We start from the raw sequence: 17,013 nt of genomic DNA, 5'->3' as shown, positions 1-17,013 counted from the left end.
GAGAATTGGTAAAATTCAGTGGTCATGGGTGTAATTTACCCAAAAAAAATTAAATTTATCATGAAAATAAGGGGCATACAGTCTACTTTTTTTTTCTCTTTTCTTTTAAATAAATGGAACCTATCAACTTTTTTTTCTTTTTTTTTATTTAGGTACAAAGAAAGCCCCTGAACTTTAGGTGTTTTAAGGATTAAGCTCCTGATTATTTATTTTTCCATATTTAACCATTGATCATTGATTCTATTATGAATTATGCCCTTGTTTAACTTTTTCATCGAGTTTAGACGGCGTACAACGTTAGGGCGATTCATGAATCCCAGGAAATGCATGAGTGATTTTACCTTAGTTGAATTGCATGACATCTCACTAATTAATTAACAGCAATATTAAGTTAAATAGTAAGAATTTCTCCATTAAGATAATCTAATATCAGATAGTAATTACAAAGATAATCTTAAGTTAAGTAGTAAGAATTTCTCCAACAAAGCTATTAGTTACAGAGATTGTTTGTGCAGTGAAAAATTATTAAAAATTTCTCAAAACCTGGTGTGTTTTCTGATTAATCTGTTTATTCAGAATCCATCAGATATCTCAGTACCCTGAACTTTTTTTTAACCTATTTAATTTATTTGGTGATACATATGTTTATATTCCTATTAGTATAATATGTAATTAAATATAATAAAATCTGAATTATCAGAAATCCAACTACAATATTAGGATTTGGATTGAAAAAAATGAAATAAGTCAAATGAGTCTGAAAAAGTAAATATAAAATCAAATATAAATATAAATATAAATATAAATATATATATATATATATATATATATATGAGTAAATAATTAAATTTCTTCATCCATTCAGTAATAGAATATTTTACTGTTTCTTTATTTCTTAAAGTTAAAATGTAGGGTTTAATACTTGAAGCTTTGGTTTGGGTATTTTTAATTGTTATATCTAATTTATTAAGCATTGGTGATGGAATGATTATGTTTAATGTGAAAGATTTTGGAGCAGTTGGAGATGGAAAAACTGATAATTATGATGTAATTACTTCTGATTTTAGTGTAGTTATCAACGCGTTTTGCACGTAGGTAGTGCACTCGTCACATTTGCTCCAAAGGTGCCTTAAAAGCACGTCACAATTGACCCAAAGTCAATTGCGACGCCCCAAATATTCATCGCAATTGACCTTTTCTAAAACGACGCCATTTTAAGCACGTTTATCCAAATGTTCCAACATACATCGCTATTGACCTTATCAATTGGAACGCTCCTTCCATAAGACCGTCACTATTGACCTTTTCAATTTCAACGGGCATCAAACTATTATTTTTTAATTACAGAATTTTTTTTTCGTGTAAAATTACAATATCAATTTTGCAAAACACGTGTTAAAGATACTATAGAATGTGCTATTGAAAATTCGACAGAATATACCATGTAAAATGGATACCTGCATAAAAATAAGCTTGTAATCAATTCACAATAAGGGAAATTCTTTTCTCCAATTCATCACCATATATTGCATTTACAAATGGAATTCTGAATCACTAATGTTATCATTACTGTTTTATAAACATGTATACTACTAACGAATTTTGCTTACAATAAAATTTTGATACAAGAACGGGCACCTCATTTATCTCCTCCAACACAGTGTTTTTTATTTTGGAAAATTCTGAAAAGTGTCATCAGGACAAAGTTACATATATAACAACTTCTTCATCAAAACTAACGTGCTAGATCCGCACTCTCATGGTGATTTCCCACTATTTCAAGCCTACATCGCATCATAAAGTAGCATAGTCTACTAGTCCCGTTGTTGATACATTTAGTAAGAAGGATTCCCTAAGGTGAATATTCCGTTCATTAAAAACCTTTACTGAGAGGAATTATATTTCTAGTGATGGTATTTCCTGTCATTATATATGATTATACAGCTAAATATGATTATACAAAGTACTTTTCAGTAAAAAAAATATATATATTGTTTTTTTAAATAATAAATAAAATTATGTTTCCTATGCATCTTGTTAATTGTATAATATTATCAAATTGTAGATAATGCTTAAATAATTTAATGAAAAAAAATATAATTATCCTGATTACTTAGCAATATTCAACTTTTTTTTTATAACAGATAAACCTCATTAAGAAACAGGATGTAAATTCTTAACAATAACATCACTAAACCATCTAGGAATTAAAAGCAAAAAAAATAGTTAGCATTGAAAAGAGATCGCCACTAGTGGAAAAAAGGACAATAGTGACACGCTATTAATATCATTAGTGACGCATCTTACGCGTCTCTAAAAGCAGCATCACAATTGCTTAGGGGTGCGCCTTAAACGCGCGTTGCAATTGACCTTGTGATGAAGTGGAGCGGGCCTTGAACTATTTGGAGAAAGCGGACCCGAAACTGAGATTTTTAAGTTAAAACGGGATTGTTGAAATTTAGTGATTTCGGACCCTAATTTCATTGGATTCGGCCCACTGAATCAAACCCATGGGTCTATAGACCCATGGTGGACGTGTTTTTTAGCCATCCGAGGTCGTTTAGGGCCTCAAATCGGCCTTTTTGTGTTTTAGCGCACTTTTCTTGTTTTGTTGTTTTCCTTTTCCTTTTAGGTTTCGGATTAGGTTTTTATTTGTCAGCCTGTATAAAGGCTCGACCCCTACCTTATGTAAGGCAGTTATTGATTAATACAAATTTCAGAGTTTATTCTCTTTCTTCCAATTTTCGTTAGTCGTGCGCGATTCAACGATAGTTGACGGTTTTAAGCTTTGTTCGTGCGCGAGCATTCGTTTAGAACGGAAGTCTGTTTATTCCGCTGCATCACCTTGTCAATAGCAAAGGCGTTTTGAGCAAAGGTCGCTATTGAAAATGTCAATACCGATGTTTCTTCCGGATACGTCGCTATTGTTCTTGTCAATTGCAATGCGCAATCCGAACGCACGTCGCAAATGATATTTTTTTTAACTACAGAATTTTTTTTATTATGGCACAGTTGAAACATGTGATTATATGTCACATAATCAACTCAGACAAAAAAATTATCAAAAACTTCCAAAGTGACTTATGGGACAAAAAAAAACAAACTTAAATGATTTTATTGAGACAAATTAAACTTTTGTGACTTTTTTAGGACATTGTCCAAACTTTTGTAACCACCGATGCTACTTACCCGATGAAACCTTGGTTAAATATATATTACTATTTTGTTTTCTATACGTGATTCATTGTCATAATTTGAATTAGGGGTATTCATGCGCCAATCCAATAGTTATTGGATAAAAAATAACCAATCCAATTAAGTAAGGAGTAATAAATTGATTAGTTTTAAATAACCAATTCAATCCATAGATACTCCGTAGAGTTGGATGTGATTGATTTTGATTTGGATTGGTGATTAACAACCAATTCATAGATTAATTTTACTCAAAACCTATTATTTTAACTAGATTAAATTATTCAATCAATTTTGTTCAAATCTAAATCAAATTTATTTATTTTCAACGAATTAAATTTAGAAGAAAAAAAACCAAATAAAATGTAAGAAAACAGTAAAAAATGAAAAAAAAGGGGAAAAGAAAACTTGAAAATGAAAAAAAATGTGGCAAACGAAAATAAAAAACCTGGAGATAGCATGATTCACGATAGAAGAGATAGTTTCGATCTGTCTGACATTGACTCAACTTATTAACGTTATGATAAAATTTCACTCTTACAAGTTAAATTACTTTTGAGAATCAAAATTGGAAATATTTTTATAACGTATAAAAACACTGTAATTCTAATATATTTTCATTCATTGTTTCCCTATTTATTAGTTCATATCAATTATAATTATATAGTATTAGATAGTAGATACTAAATATATTGCGGAAAAAAATATATAAATTACACCTATGGTCATTGAACCTTACGAATTTTCACAATATGGCTACTGAACTTTAAAATGTAATATAAAAATCATTTTACTTAGCACTTTGTTAAGTTTGTAGCTACTAAACTTCAATCAACACCTCAAAATTACCTTTGATGATCTCAAAATAAAAGATTTTAAGAATTAATAATATTCTAAACAACTTTAGTTTTTAGTTCTTGAAAATATCATTTTGAGATCATGAGGTTTTGTTTGAAGGAGAGAGAAAGCTCCAAAAATGTGATTTTAGAAAATAAAAAAAAAAATTGGTTTCATGGTAAATATTATTCTGAACAACTTTATTTCTTGAATATATTCATTTTGAGGTCGTTAGTGCTCATTTTGAAAAGCTAGTTAAAGTTTAATGGCCACTGGTATAACAATGTATAAATTTTTGTGTTTTTTATATTACATTTTGAAATTTAGTTGTCATACCATAAAAATTGGTAAAGTTCAATGGCCATGGGTGTAATTTACCAAAAAAAAATAGAAGAAATCAAAATTAAATTTATCATGAAAATTAAAGTCCTGTCAACCTTTTTTTCTTTATTTTATTTAGGGTAATTAATTTATTAGTCTCTATATTTTGACAAAACATACTATTTAGTCCATCTATTTTCAAAAACACACGGCAAGGTCTCTAACCTTTTTCTCGATGAACTGTTTAGTTCCTAACGTTTTTCGTGCTGAAATGTTTAGTTCCTAACATGAGTTGAGAATATGGAGGAAATTAAACTCACCATTAAGAGTAAGAGGATTTCCACCTTCAATTCGAATAGGAAGAGTAAGCCAGAGAGATTTGAGTCGATTTCTACTTTCAATTCTAACAGAAAGAGTGAGCATGAGTGATTCGATTATGGGTTAGGGATTCAATCTTTTCTCCATTTTTTTTGTGAGCAAGAGTTGTGAGAGAGAGACATAGAGGTGTGAATTGCTTTTGACTGATAAATAAAGGGTAATTTAGTCATTTTCGAATTCATAAACAGTAAAAAATCTAACAAATAGGCGGAAGGACTTGACAGTTCACCGAGAAAAAAGGTTAGGGACCATGTGCTTTTAAAAACACATGGACTAAACAGTGTGTTTTGTCACAATATATAGACTAATAAATTAATTACCCTTTTATTTATATATATTAGTTGTATGGTTACTTTGTTTTTAACAAAGTAAAGCTTACTTTGTTTTCTTCACGATTGGATGATGGTGGACTTTAACAAAGTAAATTCATCCAATGGTGGTAAAAACAAAGTAAGACTTACTTTATCAAAAATAAAGTAAGCATAGTCTATCTTGCAAACAGTGGTGTATTCCCCACCTCAAACTTTCAAATTCTTAGTCATATTCCCTTATTCTTATGTAGGCTTTTGCTTTCACATTCGATTTTCTTTTTTATTTATAATTTATTAATTTTATATATTTTACAAGACCCTAAAAGATATATGTTGAAACAAGCATTTATCTAGACAGAGAGGCTTACATACAGTGAATTTTTTTTATCAAACGTAGGACTATTTGAATACTGTAAAACAGTGAAAAGACAAGAGGTCCGAATAGATTTTCATGTTTTTTTTATGTTAATAACTAACACAAAATCAATATTTTAGATAGGAGAACCGGCAAATAGTACTTTTAAGCCTTAATAATTTCTAGCTTTTTATTAACACACTATTTAATTCACATATTTGTAACAAAAATAAAAATACATTATAAAGTATTTAACATTTATTATAATAAAAAAATACATTATATATTTTATAGTACTACTACTACTAACTCCTATTTTTACTAAAAATCTCGCTATTGCCGAGCTTAGGTCATCTCGCTATTGCCGAGCCGTTCGTGTGCCGCCGCTGCTATTGGTAATCTCTCTATTCCTTTTCCTGAAATTCCCTGTTGGCTTGTGGTTGTCTCTATTGCTTCTCTCCTGTGCGTTTGCCTGGTTGGATACTGTATTCGACAGTCCTAGTTTCCTGGTTCTGCAATTACTTGTCTAATTTTATTATGGAGTCTATCATCCTTCAAAGCTCAAAGGTAACGTTGGATGAAGAAGCGGAAGCGGGTCTGGTGGTTAGTCTGGAGGATGCGCCTGTGGACAGTAGACCTCCGGCATGGAGCTTGTTGGGATGTTTTCTCACTGATAAGAATGTTAAGGTACCGTTTATGAAGAATTGCTTGGCTGACCTGTGGAGACCGTCGAAAGGAATGTACATTGAGGTGATGGGTCCTAATTTGTTTTGGTTTGATTTCTTCCATGGGGTTGAGAGGGATCGTGTCATCAAGGGGGGCCGTGGACTTTCGATCAGAATCTCCTTCTGACCAAAATTCTAGAAAAAGAACAGATTCCTTCGGAGATTGTTCTCTCCCACACAAACTTGTGGGTTCAAGTCCATGATTTACCTTCGGGTTTTATGTCAGAAAATGTCGCCTGTAGCATGGTAACTTTGTGGGAACCTTTGTGGAAGCTGACCCAAATAACTTCTCTGGGGTGGGCAGGTCCTTTATGCGGATTAGAGTGACAATTAACATCCTACTTCCTCTCAAATCGCAAGATGAAAATTGGGAAGGCTGGTGGTTTTTTCTCTTAGGTCCTATTGAAATATGGAAGGATTCCTACATTTTGCTTCTCCCATATCTTTTATAGTAAATGACTCATCCAAAGCTCTTTTAGTTTCTGCAATCAATTCCATTGATGTATCAGTTATAAGTACATCATCAACATATACGATTAATGCAAGGAAGTGGCCATCTGTTGTTCTTTTAGTAAATAGACAATAATCATGTATGGATTTCACATATCCCAATTGAATCAACTTGTTTGTGAAAGCTTTATTCCATTGCCTTCCAGCCTGCTTAAGTCCATATAAGGACTTTTCCAGTTTGCAAACCATGCCCTGACTATCATATCCTGCTGGTGCTTCCATGTATAATTCCTCCTCAATTGATCCATGCAAGTAAGCATTATTAATGTCTATCTGCTGGATTGGCCAATTGTTGGCCATAGCCACTGCAAGAAAAACTCTCATTGTGGTTACTTTAGTAACAGGAGAGTAACTATCATGATAATCCGCTCCATATGTTTGGTTATAACCACAAGCCACAAGTTTGGCTTTATACCTAGAAACAATTCCATCAGGGGCATATTTTACTTTGAAAATCCATGTGGAAGTGATAGTTGTCTTTCCTGAAGGTAGATGCACTAGCTTCCAAGTTTTGTTCCTTTCCAAGGCTTTAATTTCTTCAGACATAGCTTTCTCCCATTTAGGATTCCCTTTAGCTTCATTATAATTCTTTGGCTCATATTCTTTATTTAATTCTGCCATATAAGCTGCATGCTCTTGACTGTACAAAAGGGAACTGCTTCCTTCATGAGAAATCTGATTAATCACGAAATCTCTCATCCATCCTGGTTTGGTATGCTGTCGATGAGGCATGTTGCCTGCAATTGAAGGTAACAAGGGTGCAGGAGCATCAACCGTTGTCTCTACAGGCAAAGTTGAAGTTGAATCACCAATAAGAGATGTGTCTGTCAAATGATTATCTGCAGTAAGGACTTCAACTTCTTCATCATCCGATGGAATTGACTTGAAAATGTTATTAAAATCCTCATTGCCATTATGAGAATTAGCAACTTCCTGCAAATTGTGTTGGTTAGTTGCATAAGGAAAAACATTTTCAAGAAATTTGACATCTCTTGAGGTACACAATTGTTGTGTAATTGTATTGTACATTTTCCACCCCTTTTGTCCAGCCGAATAACCCAGATATATACTCAGATTCGATCTATCGTCAAACTTACCCCTCTTAGGATTGACATTTAAAACATACCCTGCACATCCAAAAATTCTCAAATCTGTGTAATTTGGTACCTTATTATATAGCACTTCATACGGGGGGAGACACATTTAACAGCACTGTGGCATGAAGCATTGCTTCCCCCAGAACCTGATAGGCAGTGAACCTTCCTTCAATAATGCCCTTGCACCATTTGTCAAACTCCTGTGTCTGCGCTCCACAACTCCATTTTGCTGCGGAGTGTAAACACAAGTTTTCTGATGCTCTATTCCATACTTCTGAAGAATTGATTTTGCAGATAAAACTGTAAACTTATTGCTAAGCATACTATTCGAACTGGACAAATTCATTATTACATCTTTATTGAAGGATTCAGCATTCAAGTAGTATAAACCATTCTTTATTCTGCCCACTGCGATGATTTCCTCACATTTCAGGTCCTGCAAAATGCAATATTCAGCCCAAAATTTCACTGTAATGTGTTGATCTTTCAACAATCTACCAACTGACATCAAATTTTGCTTACAATTGGGAACATATAGAACATTATGCAATTGCAAATTCTTCTGAAATAACACCTCTCCCCTGAAACTGACTAAATGTACTTCTCGTGTTGGTAGGAAAATCCTTTTTGTGTTTGCCAACTTGGTAACATTAGTCATTATGCCTAAATTTGAAGTCATGTGTAGTGGCACCTGAATCTATTATCCATTCAGCATATATTTCAGAATTTCGAACTGAATTATTACCTGCACAAGCACCAGCAAAAGCAGAAAATTCCTGGTCTGATTGTTTTCCTTTGATGGCTCTCTGAACCTCCCTTTGCATTACCTCCAATTTTTGCAACATTTCCTGCATTGAATCTATCCTGCATGCCTCACTACCATCAAAATCACAGTTAGATAAAGGAGTTTTGAGTTCAGAAGATGGTTCTTATGTCATATTTGCTTGGTGTTTGGCTGGTCGGTTATCCTCTTTCCTTTGAACTAGTCTGGATATCCTTTAATCCTGAAACAATCTTGACACTCATGTCCTTCTTTTCTGCAATAAGTACAAACCTTATCCAATTTGTTCTTAGCCTGATAGCCGCTTTTTCCACTATTATAACCAGTGTTATATCCTTGTTTTCTACCACCAGCAGACATATTAACAAACTCCACAATATTGTTATTTGTGCTTCCACTTCTTTGTTTCTCAATTCGTGAAAGAATTGAAAATGCCTTATTAACAGGAGGTAATGGTTCCATGATCAAGATTTGATCTCTGACATGATCAAACTCAGCATTTAATCCAGACAAAAATTGCATTAATTATTCATCCTCAATATGTGTTTGAGCAAGTTTCCTTTACTCTCCACAAGTGCAATTTTCAATAGGCTTCAATATTGCATATTCATCCCACGTCATTTTCATCTTATTAAAAAAATCTACTAAGGACATACCTCCTTGAGTCGAACTGCAAATCTCCTTGCGAAGTTGAAAGATAAGAGGACCATTACTTTCTCCATACCTTTGCTCTATCTCCTTCAACAATCCTTGAGCAGATTTTGCATGAATGAAGACTGCAGCCAATTCTTTGGTGAGAGAATTCAAGATCCAGGAGAAAACCAGATCATCTGTTTCTTTCCACTTCAAATGTGCATATGAGGTTCGATATGCTGGTTCATCGTTCTTCATGATGAAATTTGTCTTGCGTTTTGCACTAATGGCAAGCAACAATGCTCTCTTCCACAGATTATAATTCTTTCCATCAAGAATTATATTAACGATCATCAAACCAGATTATCACTGCTCTGGTTGTTTGATGAATAACCAGATGTATTCATCGTTGATTCTGAATTAGGAATATTACGATTTGAATCGTGATTGAAATCTTGATCTGAGTTGCGGTCGAAATTGCGATTAGAATTGTCACGATCTGAGTTGCGATCGGAATTGCTTGATTCAGAATCACGATCAGAATTTCTTGATTCAGAATCGCTTGATTCAGAATCGCTTGATTCTGATTCAACTTCTTCAAAACTTGAATTCACTATATCAACGTACGATCTGTATTGTTGTTTCTTTCTTTTCATTCTCCGATCATCTCAATTTCCAGTCGCCGGAATTTGGAATCCACACCTTCTATACCATATTAACCTAACTGGAATTGAAAAGAGATGAAGAGAAAAAGATATTTTTGTATGTATGAATCAGAGAGGATTACAGTATTTATATACAAACAATTACAATTAATACGGGATACGAAGTTTACTTTCTATTGCTAAAAGACTCTAATACCTTTGTCTATATAACACTAATATAGACAACCTCTGTCTATATAACACCAGTATAGACAATGATATATGGATATATTCTAACAACAGGTCATCAATCCAAGTGCAAAACACAGACTTTTTTTATATTCCATTTAATGGGTATTATTTATCAATGACAAAATCTCACTAATTAACTAACAGCAATCTTAAGTTAAATAGTAAAAATTGCTCAGAATCCATTGGATATCTCAGTAGAGTAAACTTTTTTTTAACCAATTTAATTTATTTGGTGATAAGATACGTTTTAGTATAATATGTAATTAAATATAATAAAATCTTAATTATCAGAAATCCAACTACAATGAAATAAGTCCAATGAGTGAGAAAAAGTAAATATAAAATCAACTATATATGTTACTGTTTCTTCATTAGTAATTCAAGTCTTCATTTCGGTATTTTTAATTGTTGTATCTAATTTATTAACCATTGGGGATTGAATGATTATGTTTAATGTGAAAGATTTTGGAGATGGAAAAACTGATAATTATAATGTAATTACTTCCCATTTTATGTTTTATACTTGTTCCTGTATATATAATAAACATATTTTTTTCAATTTTTATAATATATATAGTAACAATATATTAATATTATTTTAGTTGTTATTTTTGAAGGTTTTTTTAAATGGATGGAAAGCCTTGTATTTAACACATAAAGCGAATGGAAATATACCAACTTTGTAGTGCCATTGGGAACATTTCTTATTATTTGTAAACTAAACATTTAATATGCCATTTTATAATAATAATAATAATAATAATGGATAAACAGTGTTGAGTGAGTCTGGAACTCGGTAAATTGAATTAATTATCGAAAAATAAATTGGTGACAGGTTATTGGGAAAATAGTAACACCAAGTAGCCGCGAATGGCCTAGTTGCAACACTCTTTTTTTTTTTTTTTTTGCTGATGTTTGATAGTGTAGACCGTCATAATGTTGATGGACCGGATACTTTTGATGGTCAGGGCTGAACTTAGTGGACTAATCAGGTTATTTATTTATTAAAATATATCGAGATAAATTCAATTTTCTCTTAAGATTATTTGGAAGTGCATATATATCCTTAATATTATTTAACGTTTTCAACTTTGATTTTAGACCCTACTAGGCCCAAATAAGAAAACTAATCATTTATATGGTGTTCATTGTATACCAATAGGATTGTTCATTTATAAGAAAATTTGATATTTTTCAAAATAAGATATTTCTAGGATGGCAAAACATAGAAAAATGATTTAGAAAATTGTAAGTAAAAAAGTTAAAATATTTTTTTTAGTGTAATTTTCTATTTTTTTTTCCTGTATGGACTATGTTTATTTGTTGCAATCCAAGCATTCAAAGGCGGACTCCATATTATCTAGGCCTAAACTTGTTTCAAATTAGAAATATTAAAGATAAAATTAATGTTTCTCAAAAAATTTACTATTCCATAATGTTTTATAAACTTATATATAAATTATTTATTTTTTTCTTTTCAGGACATTATGAATAGATACAAGAGACCCTGAGTAAACATAATTTATTTTTTATTAAGTTTATTTATTTTTATAGATAATAATTGCAATAAATGGACTAATTAACTAATTAATTATCTAAATAAAATTCAAATTAATGATGCAGGCCTTGCAAATTTAAAACTGCAAAAATGTTGGATAAATGGACTAAGTTATATTAACAGTCTAAAGTACATATTGGATTAAATAAATTCAATAATGTCTTGCATTAAAAAAAATTTAATAATATCTCAATTTTTAATATTAATATATTTACTTCTCAAAATTGTCCCAATACTAACTGATGTTGTATGAACTGATAATTCATTTATTTAATTATTTTACTTAATATATTTTCCTTGTTCTTGATGTTGTCATGGTTATTCCTCATGTTAATAGCAGCAAAAAAAAAATCAATAACTTAATTTTTATTCACTTTTAATCCCTGATTTAATAAACTTTTATTTTTGTTCCTTTAACGTTTAATTTAATACTTTTTGTTTTATTCATTTTAATCCCTAATTTGGAACTTTTCATTTTATCCATTCTAGTCCCTATTTTGAAACTTTATATTTTATTCACTTTAATCCTTAATTTAAAGTTTTTCTCTCTTTTTCAATTAGGTCCCTAAATAAACTTTTTAAATTTATTTAATTTAGTCCTTTATCCATTTTTACACCATAATTAATTGTATAGCTATGTTATTTGTTTCTAACCTTTTATTTTGACGGATATGAGTATGAGAGAACAATGCTTTGGTGCAGATTGAATACCCAGGAATACCCGGATGTAATTGTATTTAATTTGTACCTATTTCATTGCTTTTGGGATTGTAATATTTTGTTGTTTATTTGCTTTTGTGTAGAAATGTGCAATATGAAATAAAAAAAATGATTTTTTCCAAACAACTCAAGCATTCAAAAAAAATTTAAGAAGCTTGAAAGAGTTATTAATAGTTTGAGTGTATTTTGAAATGCTAAGTAGGAGGTCAGTGGGTTCATCGAGAAATTTTGGGGGTGCTTAATATTTCCTTTAGAGGATATATTAACCTTCCCCAGCGTACCTAACCTCCGGAACCCACTTGCTTCCTACAAGGAATTTCACTAATATTCTTGGACCTAAAATCTGGGTGACGACTCTTTCTCCGACACTGCGGTCTTGTCGAGCTAGTCATTTTCTCAATTGCACTCTGAGTTCAAACAGTACCATTGTGGGCTTTTCAGAAATATTAAACCGGTTAGAACTATAAACTAGGTTGTACGTATAATTACATTATGTTGTGTTAGATTGATTAGGATTTGAGTGAGTTCTATTTGATCGAGTCTGGCGTCGTAGTTTAATGTGAAATACATGCCCCAATGTCCCGCATCTAACATTTATCAGTTTTGTAGGTTTGATAGGTTTATATATGACTAGAAATGATGTATCCGAAATCCATGTTCGGCAGTTGCGAATGCACACATATAGCAAGAGAAGATAACCAGATGGGGGATGCCTTAGTTACACACAGTGGCGAATCCAGGATTTGAGGGAGCAGGGGGGAAAATTCTACTTAAAAATTTTTTAGACAAAAAATGTAAAATTGTTCAATTTTTTATGACAAAAATTGCAAAATTGTTCAATTTTTGGTGACGAAAAATGTAAAATCGTTCAATTGTCATGCATTATTTTCATGATTTTTTTTATAAAAAACGTAAATTATAATGTTTCTGACTCGTAATATTTTCCGGGATTCTCGGGTTGTTACGCATCAATTTCAGACACTATGATTCATGACCGAGAAGACAGTTTGATGAATTATTTTTCAAATTGACCCAATTTAGGAGGGGGGCAAATGCCCCCTTTGACCCCTACATCCGCCCCTGGTTACAGATATAAGAGTTTCCTTCAATCCAAATAAAATAATTAAAAAATATAAAAATTAATTTTTAAATAATTATGCATTTCCAACGCATTTCCGTCGCAGTATCTCTCCACCGATATATGGGTCGGTGATATTGTATGAATCACCGACGCAAATCACCTACTAAAAGTAGTCGGAATTCCCGACGGATAACGTCGACTAAAGGTTGTGTCGGTGATGTTTTTGTCTCGGTAAAAATTTCTCGCAGCTGCTTACCTACAAGGTCAATGCCGAGAAAGATGAATTTGTCGGACTTCCTTCGGTGACGCCGATCACCTACGCAATTTCGTCTATCACCGACGGAATTCTGTCGTCGGTGATAGCACTTTTTCTTTTAGTGTTAGTAGCTGATAATCTATATAACCGAACTATGTATCGGTTACTCGCTTCCCATCTCTATTTCAATAAAAAAAAAATTGGATAATAGTTGTTTTAAATGCTTAGTTAAAGTGATGTTGATGCACATTTAAAACATTCACTGTACTACCTCTAGCAGATAAATCTAATTGAATCAGCTTGATGTGTTCAGATTAGCATCGAATTCAAAGATTATTGAACCGGACTAAATAGCGAATAAGAGGTTCCAATTAAATTGAATCATTGATTATTGAACTATTGATATCGGAATAAAAAGTTTTAAATCAAATACTTAAATAAAAAGAAATTGTTCAAAAAACCAATCTGATACTCAGTTAACTTTTAATTCAAATCCAATCTAATTGCAAAGTTTTCTGAATTACAACGTTTGCCTTTCATTAGATAAGATTATGTAAACTTTTAAATTCCCAAAATTCATAACAATGCAGCTGTATGAAATTAGCATACTCTGTAAGTTCAATTGTTCTTTAAATTTCTCTTTAGAGGTTCACTTTTTTTTTATTAAGCTGCTAAAATCTTACATTTTAAAAGTTGAATTGAGAGAAACAAGTTACCATATTAGCATAGTTTTTATTATGGCAGTAAAGATCCAAAATGAGGAAAGTACAGTCATCACCAGCAATGGCTACCAAATATAAGCTAAACTTTTGTCACTTTGCCCATTCATGCATCTGTACAATTAGCAGGAACTTATTCATCTCCACAATATCATTATATAAACACCATACTCTGTAAGTTATTCTCTCAATTAGCATACCTCTTCTTAAATTTCTGGGCAGCATACTCCTTTAAATTTCTAGGTAGCTTAACTTCTGTAAGTTCAATGGCTTCAATTACGATAGAGGAGCTTCATGCCTTTCATTCAATGGATCGAGAGGTCTTCTCTCGAATGGTTTTTCAGTTGATTCGAGACCCAGCACAGACGCTACTAGTCATGGCCATGTGGCTATGGCTCGAAACAATTGGCTATAAGAACATTGTCATAAAGCTCGTCCCCCTCTCTCAAGTTTTGCTGAATGCTATTGCTAATGAGGCTGTGTTATGTCTCAAATGTCTTGATCCAAACTTAAAAGAAGAAATGTCAGCAGAAATCCCTCTCACTTCTAGGCTAGTGGACAAAGAACTTTCTTTACAAATGTTCAGCCTTCATAAATTTTCAGCTATTACAGGAATCAAGTACTTACTTAACTCCGTGTGTTCAACGATTTTCACTGACATGCTACAACTTGTTCTAGGATCTTCAAGCTCAAGCTCAAGCCAAGCGCTAGTAATGCCCGGTTTTCCTCATCGAGTTTTCGGGAATGTGAGCATTCTTCCTAGGGCAGTGGATTTTGACTTCCCTCAAGATGAATTGTGGAGCTGGAATCCTAGTAAAACCGTCTCCGAAGATGACCGGACTATGTTCCTCACGTTTTCAAGAGGTTTTCCAGTGACTAGAGAGGAGGTTATAAATCTTTTTAGTGAGTTAATTGGTGTGGGTGTCGTTGATGTTAAGATGCAACATAAAACACCCGGAAATGAACAGCCATTGTTTGGCAAAATGGTTCTCGATTCTATTGCATCCGTTGATAAAATCTTGAACGGAAATCCTATAGCGAAGTTTAGGATCAAGGGGAAACATATTTGGGCCCGTAAATATGAACGTAGAGAGTAAGAATATATGCTCTATTATGTAACGAAAAAAAATATAATAATAATAATGTTGTTTTGTATTCATTTTTCTGTTGTTGTAAGCTATTTCAAGTAAATTAATCTATGGAAAGCACATTATTTTCTAGGTATTGAATTTCATTTTGTACAAGCAATCTATAGAAAGCACATCATTTTCTAGGTACTGAATTTGATTTTGTACAAGTAAGGGGCTATTCATGAATCCCAGGAAATGCATGAGTGATTTTACCTGGTGTGTTTTCTGATTAATCCATTCAGTAATAGAATATTTTACTGTTTCTTTATTTCTTAAAGTTAAAATGCAGGGTTTAATACTTCAAGCTTTGGTTTGGGTATTTTTAATTGTTATATCTAATTTATTAAGCATTGGTGATGGAATGATTATGTTTAATGTGAAAGATTTTGGAGCAGTTGGAGATGGAAAAACTGATAATTATGATGTAATTACTTCTGATTTTAGTGTCGTTATTAACGCGTTTTTCACGTCGGTAGTGCACTCGTCACCTTTGCGCCAAACGTGTCTTAAATGCAGGTCACAATTGACCCATAGTCAATTGCGACGCTCCAAATTTTCGTCGCAATTGACCTTTTCTAAAACGACGCCATTTTGAGCACGTTTATCCAAATGTTCCAACATACATCGCTATTGACCTTATCAATTGGAACGCTCCTTCCAAGACCATCACTATTGACCTTGTCAATTTCAACGGGCATCAAACTATTATTTTTTAATTACAGAAATTTTTTTCGGTGTAAAATTACAATATCAATTTTGCAAAACAAGTGTTAAAGATTCTATAGAATGTGCTATTGAAAATTCGACAGAATATACCATGTAAAATGGACACCTGCATAAAAATAAGCTTGTATATTGCATTTACAAATGGAATTCTGAATCACTAATGTTATCATTACTGTTTTACAAACATGTATACTACTAACGAATTTTGCTTACAATAAATTTTGATACTAGAACGGGCACCTCATTTATTTCCTCCAACGAATACCGTGTTTTTTATTTTGGAAAATTCTGAAAAGTGTCATCAGGATAAAGTTACATATATAACTTCTCCATCAAAACTTACATGTGCTAGATCCGCACTCTCATTATAAAGTAGCACAGTCTACTAGTCCCTGTTGTTGATACTTTTAGTAAAAAGGATTTCTCAAGGTGAATATTCCTCTCATTAAAAACCTATAATGAGAGGAATTATACTTCTAGTGACGGTATTTCTTGTCATTAAATATCTTTTTTTTCTTGTAGTGATGACTTTATGCACAGAATTAAGATACTTGTAGTTCACACAAACCCACCAAATAACACTTGAGATTTTGTCTAAGGAGAAGGTTTTAGTCTAAAGAAAGTGTTGTTTTGCAATTCTAGTCAAGGTTGATTTAACTTCCATATCTATTTAACACCTCAAAAATTTAATCTTCTATTCGTCACTGTTCTACCTGACAAGGAACCAATGGATACAAAAATTTAAAATAATAGTCAATTAGGCCTAAAAATAACTTTTACTCTTTTC

General features: G+C 32.2%; 1 protein-coding gene across 1 annotated transcript; it reads left to right on the top strand.

Annotated features, from left to right (window-relative positions):
* Positions 1-14,610: 14,610 nt before the first annotated feature.
* On the top strand, positions 14,611-15,467 carry LOC136203860 (uncharacterized). Its single transcript, XM_065995085.1, has one exon. It carries the CDS (start codon positions 14,637-14,639, stop codon positions 15,465-15,467), a length of 831 nt encoding a protein of 276 aa, XP_065851157.1. The 5' UTR covers positions 14,611-14,636.
* The last annotated feature ends 1,546 nt before the right edge of the window (positions 15,468-17,013 follow it).

The sequence above is a fragment of the Euphorbia lathyris genome, chromosome 8, assembly GCF_963576675.1.
Source record: "Euphorbia lathyris chromosome 8, ddEupLath1.1, whole genome shotgun sequence".
Classification (NCBI taxonomy): domain Eukaryota; kingdom Viridiplantae; phylum Streptophyta; class Magnoliopsida; order Malpighiales; family Euphorbiaceae; genus Euphorbia; species Euphorbia lathyris.
The sequence above is the reverse complement of the archived record's forward strand: the minus strand, read 5'-3'. Positions and strand labels throughout refer to the sequence as shown.